The sequence below is a fragment of the Gastrolobium bilobum genome, unplaced genomic scaffold (assembly GCF_033153095.1).
Source record: "Gastrolobium bilobum isolate Gb01-03AN ecotype WA unplaced genomic scaffold, APGP_CSIRO_Gbil_v1 utg6679, whole genome shotgun sequence".
Taxonomy (NCBI): domain Eukaryota; kingdom Viridiplantae; phylum Streptophyta; class Magnoliopsida; order Fabales; family Fabaceae; genus Gastrolobium; species Gastrolobium bilobum.
Genome location: NW_026897753.1, coordinates 181662 through 203654, shown reverse-complemented (window position 1 = coordinate 203654; position 21993 = coordinate 181662). Strand labels below are relative to the sequence as shown.

At 33.9% G+C, this 21993-nt stretch overlaps 3 protein-coding genes across 3 annotated transcripts; all 3 read right to left on the bottom strand.

Annotated features, from left to right (window-relative positions):
* Positions 1 to 223: 223 nt before the first annotated feature.
* Positions 224 to 1567, bottom strand: LOC133309922 (uncharacterized). The gene is made up of 2 exons (XM_061510789.1): positions 694 to 1567; positions 224 to 595 (listed from the first exon to the last, which is right to left on the bottom strand). Exons 1-2 carry the CDS (start codon positions 826 to 828, stop codon positions 449 to 451), a joined length of 282 nt encoding a protein of 93 aa, XP_061366773.1. The 5' UTR covers positions 829 to 1567; the 3' UTR covers positions 224 to 448.
* A 206-nt stretch (positions 1568 to 1773) lies between these two features.
* On the bottom strand, positions 1774 to 7861 carry LOC133309887 (signal recognition particle subunit SRP54, chloroplastic). Its single transcript, XM_061510747.1, has 14 exons — positions 7512 to 7861; positions 7354 to 7421; positions 7181 to 7282; positions 6658 to 6810; positions 6483 to 6560; positions 5884 to 6009; positions 5673 to 5775; positions 5377 to 5477; positions 4341 to 4478; positions 4117 to 4260; positions 3724 to 3799; positions 2903 to 2988; positions 2663 to 2788; positions 1774 to 2193 (listed from the first exon to the last, which is right to left on the bottom strand). The coding sequence occupies exons 1-14, from the start codon at positions 7810 to 7812 to the stop codon at positions 2086 to 2088; spliced, it is 1710 nt and encodes a 569-aa protein (XP_061366731.1). The 5' UTR covers positions 7813 to 7861; the 3' UTR covers positions 1774 to 2085.
* A 1554-nt stretch (positions 7862 to 9415) lies between these two features.
* On the bottom strand, positions 9416 to 13432 carry LOC133309890 (rho GTPase-activating protein 5-like). Its single transcript, XM_061510751.1, has 5 exons — positions 12729 to 13432; positions 11811 to 11931; positions 11462 to 11581; positions 11038 to 11268; positions 9416 to 10349 (listed from the first exon to the last, which is right to left on the bottom strand). The coding sequence occupies exons 1-5, from the start codon at positions 13145 to 13147 to the stop codon at positions 9744 to 9746; spliced, it is 1497 nt and encodes a 498-aa protein (XP_061366735.1). The 5' UTR covers positions 13148 to 13432; the 3' UTR covers positions 9416 to 9743.
* Between the last annotated feature and the right edge of the window lie 8561 nt (positions 13433 to 21993).

Genomic DNA, 21993 nt, shown 5'->3' with positions numbered 1-21993 from the left:
AAACAAGAAATGTGTAGAAGTAATGTAACAATCATGGTGTGCAAGTAACAAGTTTTACATATGCATGGATAATGCACAGGTTGATGAAAATATAACTTGTATCCCAAACTAAGAAAGCTGAATTTGAAAACTGTTACAACGGCTGCACAGAGAATTTACTGACTGAATGAATCTAAAATGCTTGAACGCTTAACTGACCGATATTGGTAACCATATTGCTCATTGAAGATGTATCTAAATACACGTAACTTGCACTCAGATATGAATCATCAGGTACAATTGCAAGAAGCATACATGATGACCAATTCAACATGAATTATGTTGGGGCTGAGGATTTATTTCTGAACCCAAAAATTATGTGAACTAATTTATATAAAATAGACCTGACAATTAAAAAACCAACCTAAACAATCTCTATAATCTTCCACATCTCGTAAGGAATGAGAGGTCATTTCTCTCTTAACTTCTTGGTTATGGCAAAGACAGCACCTGCCACGGCAACAATTATGCCTGAAACTATAATTGCTGATTTTAATGTTTGCAAGGCCTCCTTCTTTTCCCTTTCCTTTTTTCTTTGTTCTGCCTCAGCTTGTTCCTTCAAACAAATAAGCAAATATATACATATAACAATCAGTATTCAAATTGAATGTTCTTTATTTTCTTGTAAATGAAAAATAAAGATAAGAAAGGTACCATCATTTCCTTGGTGGCAGCCACCTCAGATGATATAGGATCAACTTGAACATTAGTATTATTCCCAGGATTCAGTTCCCCAGCAATGTCTGCTGGTGGAAACGTTAGGTCTGAGTTCTCTATTGGGGTTCCCATTTTTATTTTTATTTTGCTAGCCTTCACGTAAGAATACTCTATAACCTCTTTATTCAATTCAATAGTAGGAGAGAAGACAGAGGAGAAAAAAAGAACACATTCATGATCAAGGTTTCATGGCTAATTCAATGCCAAGATGTTGCTCAAACTTCATTGACACGTGCTAGTATTCCAAATATTGAGGTTGTTAGAATTTTTTGGGTCCTTCCTGTTCTCAAACTTACCGAGATAATTGTTCAGACTTGGCTAAACTTTCGGTAATGAGGGGGAAAAAATAAAAGAATTTAGGGATCCGTACATCCGTACAAGGTTTATTCAATAAAAGAACAAATCTGGCAGTGACTCAATTCTGTCTGCTAATTATTGCCCTTAATTTATTTAAAGAAAATACTAGTCTTATGATATAGGAAATTAGTATCTCATATCATTTAAAGAAAATATAAAATATGTAGAACCTACTCATTTATTTATTTATTTAAGTGAGTAGACCCCACATGGGGATAGAGAATTTGAAGGAGGGGTTCAGGGTTGACGAAAAATCAGAAATTACCACAAGCAAAAATTACTATTTATTATTTGTTATTAAACAAAATGATGTAAAAACGTAAGATACACACTATACACAGCACTGAAGTTTATGTATAAAACAGATATTGCAAGTACAGTTTTTCAGCAATATTCTGTTCAAGAGACTGGCCTATGAGCCAAATTGTAACCCATTTCTGCCTGGAATCTTTACTATTTTAGATTCTTAAATCATGTTTTTCACATTTACTTACACCCCCACCCCCCCCCCCCCCCCCCCCCCCCCCCCCCCCCCCCCCCCCCCCCCCCCCCCCCCCCCCCCCCCCCCCCCCCCCCCCCCCCCCCCCCCCCCAACCCAAAAACACATTCGTTATATGCATTCTCAAAACTGCATATAAGGGGACATAGTCAGTCTTGCAAGTTAGAAAAACACACGAAAAATATTGGACGGTCTCTGAATAACATTCCACTTCCTCGCCAAGATACAAAGTTGAGATTGTACAAGGACACTCATGTTTCTTAGATTTGCATATCCTGCATAGTATAACTCATTTCTGTCTAAATTACATCAAACTCCAAATTATATTGGACAAGGATCATTGCTCTATGAATTGATCTACTGATGGAAAATAATTATTTTAGCTGAAGAAAGCTAAATCAAACAAGTTGATCATTAGTGACTCGTTCATCCAAACTTTACATTATATTGTTGAGTGTCACCTTTAGATATTTTCAATTTTTGCTCCCAAAACCACGAGGAGCTGGCCTTGCTGGTGCTGAGTCCGCAAATAGTCTCTTTGCTTCAGATCTCCTCCTCCTCCTTGCAGTACCAGGTGGAGCCTGATATGAGCAGAACGCAGAAACCAGAAAGCATCAAATGTTCTGATAAGTAACATGCATATACAAATACAAGAACAAGATTCGCAATACTGTTTCTGTATTTTGTTTCTCTCTTTTTTCTTTAGACAGTTCCGAAATGCAAATGACCTCATAACTTCAATAGGATATTTTCTGGTAAAAAGATGTGGAAGGTCCCAAAAGACTAGGATTGAACCTCCAACCGAGTGAAAAAAATGCACGGAAATGATATCAAGAGATTAGGATCAAAAACTACTTCAAAATGATCTCATAGATGGATTAAATGTATGACAGCCACACATTTTAAGCATAACAGATCAGACATGTTACGACTACATTCAATTAGTGAATGGCCTGCCCAAAGGATACCTTGCATAAATTTGCTCAGTTAATCCAAAAAAAAAATAACATGAAAATTGCTAAATCTCATATATTTAGAAAATGATATCACCTTTTCCTCTGTTTTAAGCGCTTCCTCAAGATTACTAAGAGTTGGAAGTGATCCACCTTCCATTACACCCATCAGGTTCTTCATTCGAACACGCATTTGGAATAGTTGAGCTACAACTTGGCTTACCTGACATTATTGTAGTACATTCCTCAAAGTTAGGAATTATAGCAGTGGTAAAGAAACCAAAGCTTGGAAGGTAACAAAATAAGCAAAGTTTGAAATAAAATCCATTCTACATGCCTGCTGTTCTGTTTTCCCTGAATCTTGAGCAACTCTTTTCCTCCTGAAAGGGGATTCTGCCAATAGTTCAGGATTTTCCCTCTCCTCTGGAAATAAACAAGAAAGGTTGCTTTAGCAAAATAGTTAATCCAGATTCAACAAATTGTAAGGCAAAACCTCACAATAACAAAAGGCATAAAATTCACATCTTTATCATGTGAGGATATCAAGTATATCTTTCAAATTTGTCAATAATTTTTTTATCTAATGGTCATTTTTTCATAGCACAGGAAGAAGATACCCTAAATATATTATAAAAAAGAAGCAGAAGAAGATACCAAATAACACAACCATTGTAGCCTATAAATGTGAAAAGCACCCGTCTCATTTAAGCTGAAATCTAAATGGAAAACAACAATTGACTAGGAGAAAGCCCTGGGGAGAATAGATGAGTATTGATTGCAAAACTGGGAAAACTAAAGGATAAAGACTGCTCTCAGGCAACAACTTCATGTCTTAGTGAAAACAGGCAATTAAGCAATTGAGTGAAAAAAAAAATTCACAAAAACATCTTCAACAGCTGAGTTTCAAAAGGACAGAAAATTATTAATAATAAAAAATTGAACTGGTAGTAAAAGAGAAAGTGTTGGATTCAAGGACAGAAATCATCAAGGTACTGTAAGTCATTAACATATTCTGCGAGTTACCTCATTCATTGCGAAGGCAAGTTTTTTATTTATTCTAGATAGTCCCATGTTAAGAAACAAAATTAAATTGATAAAGATGATAGAGCAATTTTCATTTAACAGGTATGACAAAATTGATCAGTAGAAATAAAGGACCAGGGGTCATTGCTTCTATCATTGCTTCCATTATCTTCAAATTCTTCTCTGCTTCTCGAATTTGAGCAGGAGTAACCTGTGTTCATGCAAATAAGATTAAATAAGTTTTACAATAACTACAGAATCAAATTCACTTCTGAATATCAAGATAAGTTTGCAATGCTAGCAATGCTCATTTTTAAGGTTCGTAAACCAAAACTGGGAGATTGGCCTCCTTTGTTCCCAATTGCCATGGGAGACCATATGTATAAAAGTGTCGTTTAAAAAAAAAAAAAAAAAAAAAAAACTCCATTTGAAACCCCCCAAGTGTAGGGGTCAGAAAATCCATATATGTAGCATTACCATTGCATTTTTGTAAAGAGGTTATTATTGCATTTTTGCAGGATCTCATACCTTCGCCATACCAGGAATCATTCCAATGACACGAGACACAGAACCCATTTGTGCAACAGCACGAGTTTGCTTTAGAAAATCGTTGAAGTCAAACTTTGCACTCATGATCTTCTTTTGCAGTTCTTCAGCATCTTCTTGACGCATCTAAAATAAATGCGGTTAATAACAGATTATTTTATTTTTGTTTTGTGTCAATAACAATATAGAAATATAACAAGACTTACAACTTCTTGTGCCTTCTCCACAAATGAAAGAACATCTCCCATTCCTAGTATGCGTCCTGCCATTCGATCAGGGTAGAAAGGTTCAAGATCCTCCATGCGTTCCCCTCGTCCTACCAGTTTGATTGGCTTTCCAGATACCTGCCATCATTGAACTATCCAATTAAGCAACATATCAGAGAGGGAAAAGGAGAGATCTTCAAAATGCTGGACTATGTTAATCACTTTACAGTTCCAAATACGCTTCAGAAACATCAGTGAAAATTGTCACTTCAAAAAATCAACTAAATGCAATAAGACCTCCCATAACTTAGGCCATACCAAAATCTATATATTCACAGATTAAATGCAGTATCAGTATATTTTGACTTTTAAATCTTTGAGCCATACAAATTAGGTCTAGATATATGCCATTCCAAAACATAATTCCAAATACAATGTGTTTATAATAAATTTATGGAAACACAGATCCTCCAACAAATCATGAGTTCTCGGTATAAAGCTATGGGGGTTACTGAGTGTATCACCATGAGAAAATCTGCAAGTAACATTTCCCTAGGAACATTCTTTCACTTGATGAGAGGCAAAGGCAGCTGACACAAAAATTTGTCTACCCTAGAAGAGTTATCATACCATTATTAGTCCATTAAATATTTTGAAATACATACCAGGGACCTACTATGTTGACACTTAACAGGATATCATAAAATTTGTTTATGCCATTTAAGAGATAAAACATATGAAAGTCAATAGAGGTTATGCCATCAAACAGTTTCTTTTATGATTTCTAGCCTTGTGTCAGCATAATTGACACAAAGCATCAAGCAAATACAAGAACAGCCAGGATAATATGATTTTTTATCCTCATGCATCTATTATCACATTTTCTAAACTAACTTTCAAGAGCTAATGTTAAAAATTCTGGGATAGATTGGTAAACATTGCTTAAAACGAGAATAAATGCAAGGTAGCAGCAATATTTGAAAATAAAATAACAAATAAAAACACATTATGAAAGCAAAGAGAAAGACAAGCAAACCTCTTTGACACTCAAAGCTGCTCCACCTCTTGAATCACCATCTAGCTTCGTCAAGATGGCACCTGTTATTCCAATCTCAAGATTGAAAGTAGTCACCAAGGCTGTTCACAGAAAATAGTAAAGTGAGGATTTGGAATGGTTATACTTGTAGCATAATAAGCTATGTCAGGCACAAAATTCAGCTTAAGCTAAAGAAAAACCTAACCAACAATATGACAAACACTAATGTAGAATCAGTTCATTAATATGGACAATTTCTTTTTCATGTAAGAGAGTAAAAATTCACTTCTAAATACCTGCTGCTTCTTGCCCTGTCATTGCATCGACAACTAGCAAAACTTCTGTTGGATTCAATGCCTGCTTCACTTCTTTCAACTCATCCATCATAGCTTTGTCTATCTGTTTCATAAGAAATAACAACCATGATGAATAGAATAAAAATGATTCAAAACAAAAATCATGAAATAATTTTTCATTACAACATTTACAAATCCTATGAAGAATTACCTGCAGCCTACCAGCAGTGTCAACAATAACTACATCAATTTTCTTCTTTTTTGCCTCTTCTAAACCTTGTTTAGCAATTTCTGAAGGTTTAACATCGGTACCTGCTGTATAGACAGGCACATCCACCTGATACAGGCTATAACTAATTATAAATATGTGACTAAAAGTAAAAATGACAGAAGAAAAAGCAAGAGATATGTCAAATAATGCTAATAAGAAATTGATGTCCAAAGTCTGAATTTACTTGGTTAAAAAATAAGAACTTTCATAATATTTCTCTTTTTCTTCCATATTTTAAGAGCCTACCAGATCATTATAATAACTACACTGAAAATGCCCAGGAGGGGAAAATATGGCAAGATGCTAAAGCACCACATATCAAGATAAGCATAATTCCTGTAGCCCATAAAACACATCATTTCAACTACAATATACTTTCTTCATCAGTTTCATACTAGTAACAATAAAAGGCTACAAATTTCATGCAACAATTTAAATTTAATTGAAAAATTAAAATGACATTGCTGACAATATTTAAAGGAGGTGTACGTCTCAAGAAATAACAACTGGTCAATTTCAATGAAATGAAATTGCAGTACCTGTTTGCCCAAAATAGCAAGCTGGTCAATAGCAGCAGGTCTGTAAATATCCCCAGCGACTAGCATGCAACTCTTTCCCTGAGATCAAGTTAACATGATTCGTTTCAATAAGGTGAAGGAACTACAAACTACCAGAGAGGAAATAGACTAAGCAGGAAGTAGCATGGAAAGGCACCTGTTTCTTGAGATAATTGGCCAACTTGGCGCAAACGGTTGTCTTCCCAACTCCCTGGAGTCCAGCCAATAAAATGACAGTGGGTCCAGATTTGGAAAAAACCATTTCAGAGACCTCTCCACCCATCAATTTTACAAGTTCATCATGTACAATCTGCAAAACACAATAATGTATTCCCTTGTTGATGTTTCAAGTAATCATACTATCACTGCAATATGATTATTAGATAAATATATCATCCAAACAAGTTCTCTAATCTTCACTGCATGTGAATCATACACAGAAATTATACAAGAAATACACATACATAAATTGTGGTGATTTGTCCACCTATCTACAGTGCAATAAGATTTAGTTGTTACAAACTTCAAATGCAGTCTAAGAATGTTCAATTGAACCTCTACAACCAAAACAATATATATTTGAGCCTAAAATTTTTGTGTCAGACTCAAAAAGACAAAAACTAGTGATAGATATGGTAGTACAGTAAGTTTTGTGTTGAAATGAATGGCTCTGATTTTACCTTAACCAATTGCTGATCTGGTCTCACTCCTCGAATGAGGCCAACACCCACAGCCTGATCACTGACATCTTGCACAAACCTTCTAACAACAGGAAGACTAACCTGCCAACACAATATGAATTACTTTACCTAATTAACTTAAATTACACACAAATTAAAAAATTTCAACTTACATCAGCTTCTAAAAGAGCTCTCCTAATATCTCTCATAGGCTCCACAATATTCTCTTTGGTCAAAACCTCTGCACAGCACAACCAGATGTACTGTTTAAACAATCAATCTATATTCCATACAATACAATAGATTTGATTAAGTTGTGGAATTTGAAAACCTTCTCCTTTGAGCTTGTTCCATGCAGCCTCAAGGCCACTTGTTAATTGCCCGAACATTTCAGCTCTCACAACACCGCGCATCTCCCTTTTCACACTCACACCAACGCTCTTGGAGTTCAACCAACCCCATATCTCTTTAGTGAACAAATTTCTGTAAGAGAAGGAAGCAGTGGGTGTGGTTGAAGCAATCCAAGGAGAGGAAAGCTTGATTGATTTGGCAGAACAAGACCACAAGGTTCGGTTGTGAGAGAAAGAAGGGGTAGTAGTGGAGAAGTGCCGGGACGCTAGTATGGCCTCCATTTCCACTGTGCACAACCTCGACCTTCTTTGCTATCTATCTTTCTTTTATCCACAACCACAACACAACAACATATCAACGTGCCATGCACGAGACTACATAACTATATATATTCAACCATTCAAATTTAATATCATAAATTCATTTTTCTCCCCTTATACCCAATTATTCATATAGTTATCGTTTTGAATATTGAATTAGTAAGATATTGTAAAATAACAAGTTAAAACTTACTCGATGGCCGTGGATAATAATATTAGGAAGTCAATTAATGAAGCGCTAATTTATCTTAGAATTAGGGGATATTATTGACCAAAAAAAAGAAGAAGATTTTAGACAATTAATTCATTATGAGCTTATGAAGAGAATCCAATACTTTAAATACAAAGGTTTAGGAAAACAATCACATTAAGACCTCATTTTTCCTAAGCTATTAACATTTGGTGCAGGGAATGTCTGAGTCATGTTATGATTACTATGGTCATATTTTGAGAAAATATCCCACAAAAAAATAAAAGGGAGAATAGTTTCTCCGAAGAAATTTAAGCTCTGTTTGAATACTGTTTTCAAAAATAATTTTTTAGTTTTTAGAACAAAAAAATAAAAAAACTTGTTTGGTAAGACCTGTTTTGTAAAAAAAGTTTTAAAAACTATAACTGTTTTTAGAATCAAATTTAGAGAACATGTCTGAGTTGTTTTTGTTTTCTGTTTTGATTTTTAACATTCAAAATAAAAAAAACATAGAAAACAACTATTTCCATAATTATTCTACAAAATAGTTTTAAGAACAAAAAAACCAAAACACAATCAAACAGACCCTTATTCTCCTGTTTCGATTTCCGCATTTATCTTCTTCTTCTTTTTTTACCGAAGTGGATCTCACCATTTTTCTATCTACCGGAATGTCACAAGGAGAAGTGTAAAACCCATAAATAAAACACTTTGATTTTATCATTTTCTAAGTAAAACTCTTTCCAAGCTTCAGAATATTGCTCAATAGTTTTCAACATGATACATTTATACGACACAAAAATTTCGTATTCAAGTCAACCCGTTTTCAAAATTATATTGTGTCTATGTCAGCAAAAACAGAATAAAAAAATTTATGTCATCTTGAGTGTTGACCGGCTAACACAATTAAGTGGCATTAATTTTCTTAATAATTATTTGTCTTATTATCTTGTGTCAATTGGCATAATATATAACACAGGTTATTTGTATCGTGTCAACCTGTTTGTTTATGGCAAAAAATTTAACATATTTTTAAATTTGTATTGTGTCCTAATCGTTTCAAGTGAACCCAAATTGTCACCCATGTTACTAGTATTACTTACAAAAATGTAACTGACTGTATATATTAGTTTAAGTTTTTCGGCTTCCATAGCTTTGGCTCTCACACGGTGCTTTACCCGCGTGCATTATATTATGTCTGTGGAAAAGGAACGTTTTAAGGGAGTGACAACATCGCTGGCCTGAGAGGACAAGCATGACTTCAAAGTAAAGACCACACAATCTTCCATACTCAAGATGAGTTGGAACAAAGGAGAGAACGTAGCAATTCTGAATTCGTTAGGAATGAAAAAAAGAAGGGTTAGAAGTCTGAGTGGTTGAGGAAATAGAATGAAGAAACACGGTTAAGAAACTCACCCAGAAACAACAAACAATAACAGAAAAACACGCACCAACGTAGCAAAACCAGTAATAAACATTTCCAAACGTGGAAACACACACACAGTCTTCTTTACACCCTGTTATCCCATCCATTCCACTCCATTCCATTCACAGAAGGAGCTTATGTGAGTGCTCCCACAACATCAATTATGACATCAGCCATTATGCAACTCACAAGGGATCCATAGTTACTGAAATCACAATAGCAAAAACATTATGGGAGTACCAGTTTTCTTCAATCATCAAAAAAATCAGATGCCTTTCAACGCCAAGCTTCAGCCAACTCTGTTCTTGAATTTATACGCCCAATAATTGCAGTTCCCCTATTCTTCTCTGCAGGAAGATCAATCACCACTTTGGAACACTTGTCAGTATCAGAAGCACTCAATTGAAGGCTTTTGCTCTTGCCAAATTTTGCTTGATCCCCATTCCTCTGAACAGTAGGAAGGCTACAGTGTTGAAGTCCAATTGTCAAAGAGCAAATTTGAGAGACAACACTGCAAGGACAACTGTCAACTAGCAACCTACTTCTACTAGAAATAAAATTTTCAGTACAAGTTGGCAAACTTTTGGATCCATTTTCACTTTCACAGCTGGCTTCGTTAAGATGACTAGGGCTTTGTTGAGAAGGTTCTGCAGTGACAAATACTGTATCCTCATCACCACTATCATTTCCATTTTCACTTCCATCCTTGAGAAGCACTTGTGAATCGCTCTGGTGCCCATCATCATCAAACGAATTTAGGTTTGACACAGGATTTGATTTTACCATAGACTCCTCTCTTTCTCTCAGTGTCTTCACCACAAGAGTCTTGAGAAAATTCATGACTTGTACAGCATACATCAAAGCAGTCAAAGGATCTGCCATCTGTAGTAGACATGCCAGAAATGTTGTCATTGCAGCATAGATTAACCATAATCTCAGACCAATACTATAATTTTGCATAACATACTAGAAACAAGATTAAAGGAATATATATATATCTAATCAGAAATGCTGTAATTGCACCATACATCAATCATAATCTTTGACCGATACTATAAATTTGCACAACAAACTGAAAAAGGTGTTGGAAAACCAGAATCCACAACCAAATTTAAAGCACTGAAGAAGAATATTTTATAAATATTCACCAGAATCAAAAAGAATAACCATGTAACAATTAAAAGAATAATATTTTTACCAGCCTAAACACTTCTCTAGTTTGAACATATGCCATTCCTAAGAAACATTCAATCTTCTAAATGATTTTGCATTGTTCCACAACTAGTATGTTTTCCCAGCTCTTTAAAAATCTCCATAACCATTTTTAAGTTAAATAAAAAAAATCTAATAATGTAAATTTTTTATGACTAAAATAGTTGACTACTTCAACAGAAGACAATTGAACTAACCACATGGAAGAAAGGATATAAACACATGTCAAAATGTCTGTTCCACTCGTTGAAGTTATATCCAATAAAATGAAGTTGACTTGTATAAATTCAATCACAAAAACTGGAGCTAAGAGCTCAACCGTATACTAAATAAACAAGAGAACATGATTTTTACTTACTTGAGTCATGTTTGGTGCAAAAACCATTGCAACATTACGTGCATTCATCTTGTTGAAATGTTCCATTTGAGCAACATCCGCCATGAGGTTTATTGCCCAATCTAGCAGAGCAGCTTCTGTTGGAGGAAGAAGCCTCACAAGCTGAGCACATTCTTCTTCTGACTGGGACTGCATCACCTGCTCCGGCGAAAGAGGGTCCAATATCCCAGTAGGAAGTTCTCTGAACCAAGCCTACAAAGGAGCTCAAGTATATCAAAATTAGTGAAATAATCTCTTTAATATGGTTGCCTTAATAAGTGGTCTCAACAATTTATCCACCACTCTCCCATGGTAAAAAGGAAAAGGAGAACAATGAACAATATTACATTTATTAAATTCAAGACAAAGGGGGAGAAAGAAGGGGGCGGGGGGATCGAGTAAATACCTTTATAAGACCTGCCAAGCAGTGCACCTCAATGCCATCAGGTACTACTCCTCTGTTTAATTGTTCTCTCACAAACTCCTCTTGACTATTTTCAGCATTGATTCTGAAGATTCCTTCAGCCTGCATGTATACAATTAAAATTTGAACTTCAGGTCTATTGAAATTAAACGAATCATACAAAAGGTTTCTGGTAAAATCAGAAGCAAACCTAGAAAAAAAAAAGTATAGAAATTGCTCATCAAATAAGTTCAGATTATGTTGTTCAAGACTTCAACTAATGTAATAATTCAAACCACTTTTAGATTCTCACCAACAAGGCAGGGAAGGACATAAGAGCTAGACTAAATACCTGCAGGCCTCCTTGTGCATACAAATGTCTCTGCATTAACAGCAGAATTGTAGGTACACTATTTCCTCTGGCATCAAAAGAAAGCTGCATAGATTCTGTTGAAACCCCAAAAACATTTGCGCTGTGCATAATAAATGAAAATATATCAACGCTCAACAGGATGATATAATTCAGGATGGATTCACCAGAAATTCAATATGAGTCGGGTAGAGAAGAGAGAAGATTGCCAATAAGTAGTCGAACAAATAGATAGGTTGTGAAGTAAGTGCAAATGGTGTGAATTTGTATCAAAGAGGGCTATATGCTTATACTGACAAATGCGAAAATAACACCACCGGAGTTTATTACTATGTGCCATGTCAGTTGCAAGAAACCAATAATGTGTTATGATTATAAATCCAACACCATGGATGATGTGTTCTAATATTTCAAAGAAAGAACTGAAAACAGAACCAACAAGAAAACAAAAGGTATGCATGGCATAATCAGCAAAGATGGAAGAAAGAACCTAGATTAATGATCTTTCCCTGCCTCACATTTTTCTCATATTGTTCACTTGTAAGTTGTTACAATGAACCAAACCCACTTCAGAAGACTAATTTGCAAGATAGACATTATATCAATATGGATAACAAGACAAAGCATAAGAATCTATGAAATTTAAAATTCAATCTCACACAAGTCCACTTGATAAATTTTAGACAGAAAACAAACAAGCTGAACAGTAGAACATAGAATTCCAAGAAAACGCCCTTTTCAGAATCCAAACACATAGAAAACAACAACTCAATGGAATGAATTCGAATGGAATCAAAATCACAAAGCTCGTTAAAAAAGATGAATAAGCTGAATAAAGATTAAGCCATTGATTGAAATTGAAGAAATCCAATGTAAAATTTGTTTGTATGAGAAACAGACCTTGCACTGGGAGGCCTCCTTGGGACTTCAGGTTCAAATTCAACAGGCAAGCCAAGAAAACCATGGAAGCGATCAAAGGTAACATGAGCAACATGTCTCACATTGGAAGGCCAACCAATCTCCATGGATGAAGAAGAGAGGTCACAAGTTGTGGTATTTGTACTGCAACCAATCAAAGATCTCCTAAAAGTAGCAATCAAAAGTGTCAAAATGGAAAGCTGATCTCCCTCTCTGTCCTTTTCTTTCTCTTCTTCTTCTTCTTCAATTTCCTGTGTCTCTGTGACCAAATCCAAATGGGATTGTTGCACCACCCCTTCTTCCACTGTGGTACTGTTAATAAGGGCACTTGGGTGAGACCCATCACCACATGGATGACTCGAACAGCTTGAAGATGAAGGCAACTGAAGCACTTCGGTCATATTTGATTGTTTCTCTTCGCTTCTCACCTCACAAACTTTTTAATAATAATAATAATTTCTATTTCTTTCTATTTCTTTACCAAAAGCCAAGATTTTGATGGAGTGGAGTTTCATTCAAGAAAAGGGTCTTGGAAGGTGAAACGCTATCATCATCACTGTGACTTCACCTCCCCGCCTTACCCGACCCGAGTCCAGATTCTCGCGTGGAAGAGACTTTTGCAGTATTCAAAGAAGAATCGTGAGACAGATAGAGCGATAGAGAGAGAAAGAGTGGGTTGGTTAGGGTGAACTGAAGATGAAGAGACATAATTTTTTAAAAAGAAAAAAAGGTGCCTATGTATTATTATTAGGGGTTTATTAATCTTTAATCCCATAATATAATTATCTATGACAAAATGAATGGATCCCAATCTCGTAAGAAAAAAGATAAAAAAGATAAGATTTAAAAATTGAACTGATAGAACATGAGAGAAGTTATCTTATGTAAAAGAAGAGTAATATTTCTCTTATATTATTATTAATATGGAGGAGATTATATTTATAAATTTTCATTTACAAATTCTTATAAATTATATTATATCTGGTCATACTTTAATTAAAAATGTATGATAAGTAATATTTAATGTAATTTATAAAAATAATTGTAAATGAATTGTTGTTGTTATTATTATTATGTGTATTCAGTATTTTCGAGGTGGCACCATAAAAGAACTTCAAAAAACCTGAGTACCGAAATCATCGGTATTCTTTTTTATTAAATAGAGAAAAAAATTATGACTTAAATGGAAATTATAAAAAAAATGTGGGTTAAAAAAAATTATTTCCCTTTTTAATAAAAATTCGATACTCCCAATTCATTGAAGTTTTTCTCGCAAGTGATGTTTTCCACCTCACAGGACGTCAATTTGTACAATAGTCCTTTCTAATTTTGTTGGCAAGTTTTTTCCTTTCCAAATTTACTTCCACTGATGGCAGAAACGACCCCACAGGTTCGCAAAGGTTTCTACGAGTTTATGCCAATTCTTTTTCCTTTTTTTTTTTAATCTACGAGTTTCATGCCAATTCCATGTGCACCATTTGGTTTGATTTTTATTTTTTTTAAATACATTTTGGTTGAATTCAATTCAAACCTAAGTTACTTGTTGCGAGATTAATGTCAACTTTGCAACAGCAGGAAAATCCATGTGTTTGTTTTGACTTAGTGTTACCAGTTATTAGTAGGTTTTAATTTGTGTCCGTTTCAAAGGGAATGACAAGTAATTGACAAGAGACCAATCTAAGTCCAAAATCCAAGGTGATTAATCCATGGTCATGACATGTGGTGACAATGAGATCTGAGGTGTAGACTAACCATTCGCTGTTCGCGCGCTACCCTATCCATCCCTTACCTTTTCAGGGAATTGTCACTTTTTTATTCTTCCCTCTCTCTTTTTCCTCTTTTTTTATGACCGATTTTTATTGTGCATGATTTTTTTTTTAATTAATTCAACCCTAATTACTTGAGTTGACTCTTAATTGTATTCTTTGATTTTTTAAATTGGTTATGAAACTAATTCAAAGTATGAGGTTGGTTATGAATGTAGATATTTAAACCTCCTATAAAAGTGATATGTGAAAATTGAACCGAAACTTTTTTTCTTTTTACTTACTCAATTCTTGCTTTATCAATTGAATTACCATCATTTGATTATTTTATTTTAATATCATTTTAGTGTACTTGCTAAAGAAGCCCTATGCATAGGCTTTGTCATACAAAACTACTAAAACAAATAATGTAGTTCGAGTGTGCGCACCTAAGTGGTCCACATGATTCCCCGCCATGTAACATTAGAGGTTAATCAGCTCAAAACTCCATAATGTTGTCTCAAGGAGTACCTAACTTCGTTATCATTGTTTGAGTGTTAGGGCCACTGTTAGCGGAAGAAAAATGAAAAGGGAAAAGTAAATGAACCCTTTAGTATATTCTTTTATCATTTATATTTTTTTATTTTTTTATCAATTATTTTATGATTTTTTTATTGAAATCCGCATTTAATATTGTTAGTAATTAAAATATTTTATCCTTATTTTATATTTGGAGTTTTGTTTATCAAAAATAAATTATGGCTCTAAAAATAAATAATGGGGCAAAGTCTATTTGATTATAACTAGAAAAAATAATACGTAACAGATGAGAGAATAATAATTGTTGGAATGGGGGTCTGCAAAAGTTTTATACCTGTGTAAGTTACTTTTTTAATCAGTGTATATATATAGAGAGAGAAAGAAAAATTTCTCAAGCAACCGGAGATACATTTATTTTTATCCACGCAAAAACTACGTCATTTTGTTTATTTATTTTCTTATATTAATTGATTTACCTTTCATGATTTCCTTTTTCTTTCTCTTCTTTTATCACCATTGATCTATCTTTGTACGGTTATGATTTAGAAGTCAGAAATAAAGTTATCTCAAACAACTTGAGAAACGATAAGTTCATATATATATATATATAAAGGGATTTACATTTCTACAGCTGATGTATGTGCAGCAATCAAATACTTGTCATATATATACTTGAAAGCATTAAATGCGGGGAATCATAACCATACAAAGGATGAAAGCATTAAATGTGGAGAATCATAACCATACACATGTCGTTGTTGTACGTAAAGCGGCTGCATAAATGATTTTACCATATATATATATATATATATATATATATATATATATATATGAGGTAGGATCATTTGACACCTCATCTGAGAGTCGTTAGATCAAAAAAGATCAACGACTCTGGTTTGTAAGCATGTGACACCATTGATCTTTTTTTATCTAACAGCTATAAGATGAGGTGTTAAAGGATCATGTCTATGTGTGTGTGGGTGGGTGGGTGGGTAAAGGATTTATCCAGTCAATGGAGCTAAATTATCTCTGGTGAGCAAAAAATGACGTCGTTTTGTGACAGAAATCAAGGTATTTTATAATTCTAATTTATTGCAGGATTATATTAGTCTTTAATCATTATAATTTTGTAATCTTACAACCCAAAATGATGTCGTTTTGGTCTCAATGGAGATAACTTTATCTTCAGTCACTCGAGAAATATTTTTCCCTATATATATGGGGTAGGTTCATTTGACACCTCATTTGAGAGCCGTTAGATAAAAAAAGATCAATGGTGTCGCATGCTTACAAATTAGAGTCGCTGATCTTTTTTGATCTAACAGCTCTCAAATGAGGTGTCAAACTTTAAATTTGAGCTAGTCAAAGTTTAAATTTAACATTGATGTTAAAGGATCTTATCTCTCTCTATATGTTTGTGTGTGTGTGTGTGAGTATATATATATATATATATATATATATATATATATGGGGTAAACATTTCTACAGCCGCTTTAGATAAAGTTATCTACATCTATACCAAAAACTACGTCGTTTTGATTAATGGAGGGTGTTTATGTAATTTTTGGTGAATTAATAAAGGATATTTTCATAATTTTGTTTATTTTTTATCATATGTATTTTTCCGAAACACCCTTCATTAATCAAAACGTCGTAGTTTTTGGGTAGCTGTAGATAACCTTATCCAAAGTGGCTGTAGAAATATTTTTTCCTATATATATATATATATTATTACTTAAAAATGTAATATAAAGTTATAAGAAAATAATATAAGTGACATGTAAAAAATAATGTTACAATAACATAAAAAGAATAAAACGGTAATTGCTTGCCAAATAATAAGGGATTAGTTCAAGAATAATAAAAGAAAAATCCATTTGTTTAAAATTGATTACATTTCAAATTTTGAATGTTAACATTTTTTGTGATCTTTTTAGTGATGTTCTATCTATTATGTAAAACCTTTGAAGGGAAAGGACACATGATTGTTCATCATGTCTTTATGATCAACCTAAACTTCCTTTATTTACTGCTAGTGCCCAAACAATTTATATGGGATTAATTAACAAGTAAAATAGGGACAAAATAAGCAAAATTAGTTTAATTACTAACAATATTAAAGACATGATGAAAGCAAATCGATGATCAAGATTTTAGGGATGTTCTATGTAACGGTTCTGATTTATTAGATATTTGAGCCGTTAGATGCAAGCAAGTCGATGATCAATATCTTGTGTAAGACTTCTTAATCTTACGTCGGAGTAATAATATCATGCCATATATATATATATATATATATATATATATATAATCATTTGACATCAGTGTCAAACTTTAAAATTCGACATTAAATTCTAACCGCTAATTTTTGTCAATCTCACAGTTATAATTTATTGGGTCAAACTTATTAATTAATTAATAATTCAAATAAATTATAATCGTCGATTGGCGGAAACCAAGTGTTAAAATATGGTGTCAAACATCTAAGTTGACATTAGTGTCAAATGATCATATCCTATATTTACAGAGAGAGAAATATTTTCCAAGTCACTTGAGATATATTTATCTCTAGATACTCCAAAACTACGTCGTTTTGTTTATTTATTTTCTTATATTAATTGATTCATATTTGAATGGTTATGATTCTATTTTTCTCTCTCTTCCTTTATCATCATTCATTGATCCATCTTTGTACGGTTATGGTTTAGTGGCTAGAGATAAAGTTATCTCAAATGACTTAAAGAAACAATAAGCTCATTTATATATATTATTCTTTCTCTTTACTTTAGTATATGAATTCTCCACATCCACTCACTTAGTATGTTAAAAAATTAAAATTATTGTTATCAAAAAAAAAATTAAAATTATTAATTAATATATTATTACTATTGATTATTATTAGAATAATAATTCTTAAGCAATCGTAGTTATAAATTTTTACTAATTTTCCGATCCGTTGTATAACATAAGTTGTGTAACTGTAAATCTATTAATTGATTATATTTTATTTAAAAAAATTAAATCAAATAATTAATAATAATTGATAAATAAATTTTTCGATGACAAATATCCTATAGCAGTTTTTGTTGTTTCGAATTTTGACAATATTATAATTATTATAATATTTAAAAATTTATTTTATATTTTCAAGAATATTTCATCAGTTATAATAACTTAATGAATTTATGAATTAATTATAATTAATTAATATATTAATAATTTTACATAACTCAGGTTGTGCAAGAGATTTGAAAATTAGTAAGAATTCATAATTAGTATTGATTGAGAATTATTATTATTATAGTATTTAATAATATAAATAAAATATTACCTAATTATTTAAATTACTTTGAGTATGAAGAAATAAGTATTTTATAATAGAGAGCATTGGGAATTTTCTTTTTGCTTTTTTAAAAAAATGGTATGAGCCAATCAAATTGTGCCATATAGTGCAAACTTATTGGATCATACCTTTTTTCTATTCAAATTCGACAAAAAAAATAAAAAAATAGCGTCACTTGCGTGATCGCAACACTCACCACCCCATTGGGAATATTATTTCCATTAACCCCGTATTACGATATTTATACTGGTTTGACCCTAGATGAGTTAAACAAAAAAATTTAGAAGCATGACCGATTAAATTAGATGTTAATTATATTATCACCTCTTACTATCTCTACTACGGATCGATCAAATTTAGATCGAGTATATGTAACCCCCTCTATTGATTTAATGGTAACAGAGACGATAGTAATAGGTGATAAGTATAAATTGGTAATAAATATAGGGAAAAACACTTCTCATGTTGCATGAGAAAGTCTACTCTCCTACCACTCTCATTTCGATGTCTATGTCAATCACTTTTTTATTTTTTATTTTTTTCTTTAAGGTGGGCCCCACCCCTTTCTCTCTGTAGGAAAACATGAATTTCTCATGCAACATGAGAAATTGCAAGCCCATAAATATATTGGTTTCGTCAGATAAAAGTTAGTTATTTTTTTAAAGGGAAAAATATTTATCATTTTAAATGATACAACTTGTGTCATTTCACTCTCACAAAGAGATGAGATCTACATTTTTAATTTTATTTTGTTCACTCTATCTCCCTGTCCCCCAATGATTTATCTCTTTATTTCACTTAAAATGACACAACTTTACATCCTTTAAAACAATAGCGGACCTAGAAATTTTTTTTAATGTCTGCACACTTAGAATAAAAGAATAAAGAAAAAAAATTTAAAGAAAATTTTAAATATGTTAAAATACAAAAGAATATAAAAAAAAAAAAACTTTACCTTAATATAAAAAAAGTAATAAAGAGTCAACTAAACTATTACTATTAGAGTAGATAAAGGTGTACAGCTGTATAGCTGTACACAAAGGTCATTATTGTAATTAGCAACCGTCTCAGTTTTAGAAAACTGATTATAGTTGTAACTGAACTAGATGACGTGGCAATATTTGCTGTGTCTATATAGTCTATCGTGTAACACCTACTCATTTCAAGAAATACTATTCATTCTCTCTCCCTATGTACTCTATCTTCATCTCTTCTCTCTCTCTCTCTGATTTCTTTGATGGTATCAGAGCCCTCTCTCTGAGGGCCTGATACAGATCGATCCACTGAGATGTCTTCCGCTTCGCAACCGCCATCTCCGTCGTCTTCAGCTACCAGAGCAACCACCGGAAGTGAAGCGACAGAGACTCGATCGTCTTCTCCGTCACTGTTTACTCATCAGATCTCCGTCAAGTTGACCGAAAGTAACTTCCTCATCTGGAATCAGGTTGTAGAACCTGTAATAACTTCTCATCAACTTCATCACTATCTTGTTAACCCGAAAATACCGCTCTAGTTCGAGTCTGAGCAAGCTCGTGTTGATGGATCTGTTAATCCATTGTACACTGACTGGTTACGACAAGATCAGATGCTCCTGTCATGGATCCTCTCTATTGTTTCTAAAGAAATTCTAAATGAGATACTCGGTGTTAGTCATGCGTATGAGGCCTGGGAGCAGATACACAAATTTTTTCAAGGTATGATGAGATCCAAAGCTCATCAACTCAGATCTGAACTTCGTACCATCAAGAAAGGTGGCAGATCTGTTGCTGAATATCTCAAAAGAGTGAAATCTCTCTGTGATGAGTTGAAAGCTATCAAAAGTCCTATCTCAGTTGAGGAACAAACTGAACTGATCTTAGTTGGTCTTCCTCCTGAGTTTAACTCTTTTGTTACTTCTATAAGAGCTCGTGAGAATCTTTATTCTCTCACTGACCTACGAGTTGAGTTGATGTCATATGAGATGATGCTTGCAAGGCAAAATGAGACTTTACTTTCAGATTCCATGACTGTGAATGTAGTTCAAAAGCTACCTACTGATCCAAAGGAATCTTCAAGATCTGAATCACCAGCTATGAGACCTCCTCTTGAGCCTATGCACACTGTTCAGAATCAACGATCCTATAATTCCAGTTATGAAAGAGGTAGAGGAAGATTCTATGGTAGAAGCAATAGAGGAGGCAGAGGTAGAGGCCGCAATAATATTCAATGTCAGCTATGCTACAAATTCGGACATGGAGAACAAAGTTGCTGGTATAAGTTTGATGAAAACTTTGTGCCTGAATTCACCTCACATGATTCTCCTCAATTCCTTCCATCACCTCAGCACTCGTATCAAAGGTCTTTCCAGTATAATAGACCACCTAACACTAGTCAGCCTCAAGCACTATTGACTACAAATCTTCCTCCTCATGCAACTTCACATGTCACTCCACAGCATTGCAATGTCACTCTACAGTCTCAAGGACAAGGTCTCTTACCTACTCCCACAAATGTGCAGACCATAGAATGGTATCCAGATTCTGGTGCCTCTTATCATGTCACTGCCAATTCTCAAAACATGATACAAAGCACACAACTATCAGGTGCAGATCAGGTGTACACAGGAAACGACCAAGGTTTGCAAGTGAATGCTATGGGTCATTCCTCTTTCTCTTCTCCACTCCAACCACACACCTTCCTTCACCTAAACAACTTACTTCTTGTTCCCTCTATAACTACAAATATCATCAGTGTGAGTCAATTTGCTAGGGATAACAATGTGTTTTTTGAATTTCACCCTTTCACTTGCTGTGTAAAATCTCAGGTATCTCTTGAGGTGTTGCTGGAAGGTAATACTATTCATTCTCTCTCCCTGTGTACTCTCTCTTCATCTCTCTTAGTCCTTTTTCTTCTTCTACTTCTGGGTCTGAATACATCCCTTCTGGACCTCTCACCAACTCACCTACTCACTACCCGGTCTATGACTGCTCACAACCCACAAGTTTTTTCCACTTCCCTTGAACCTGTTACAATCAAACAGGCCTTGGCTAATCCTAACTGGCTGTCTGCTATGCAATCTGAGATGAATGCACTGCATGCTAATTCCACTTGGTCCTTGGTTTCTCTTCTTCCCAACTGCACAGCTATTGGTTGCAAATGGGTTTTCAGAGTCAAAGAAAACTCAGATGGCTCTCTAAACAGATATAAGGCTCGGTTGGTAGCAAAGGGTTTTCATCAGCAGGCTGGTTTTGATTACACAGAGACCTTCTCCCCTGTTGTAAAGCCCATTAAAATTCGGACCATTCTCACTATTGCCATCTCCTTTGGCTGGACACTGAGACAACTTGATGTCAACAATGCCTTTCTCAATGGCACTCTTGAAGAGGTGGTCTACATGCAACAACCACCTGGGTTTCAGTCTTCCAATAAATCACTCGTGTGCAGACTTCACAAGGCCCTTTATGGGCTCAAACAGGCACTAAGAGCTTGGTTTGATAAGCTTAAAACTTCTCTGCTGCATCTTGGTTTTGTTGCCAGCAAATGTGATCCCTCCTTGTTTATTTACATGAAGTCAGCTCTTTGTGTTTTTCTCCTGGTTTATGTTGATGATATCATCATCATTGGTAATGATTTAGCATTC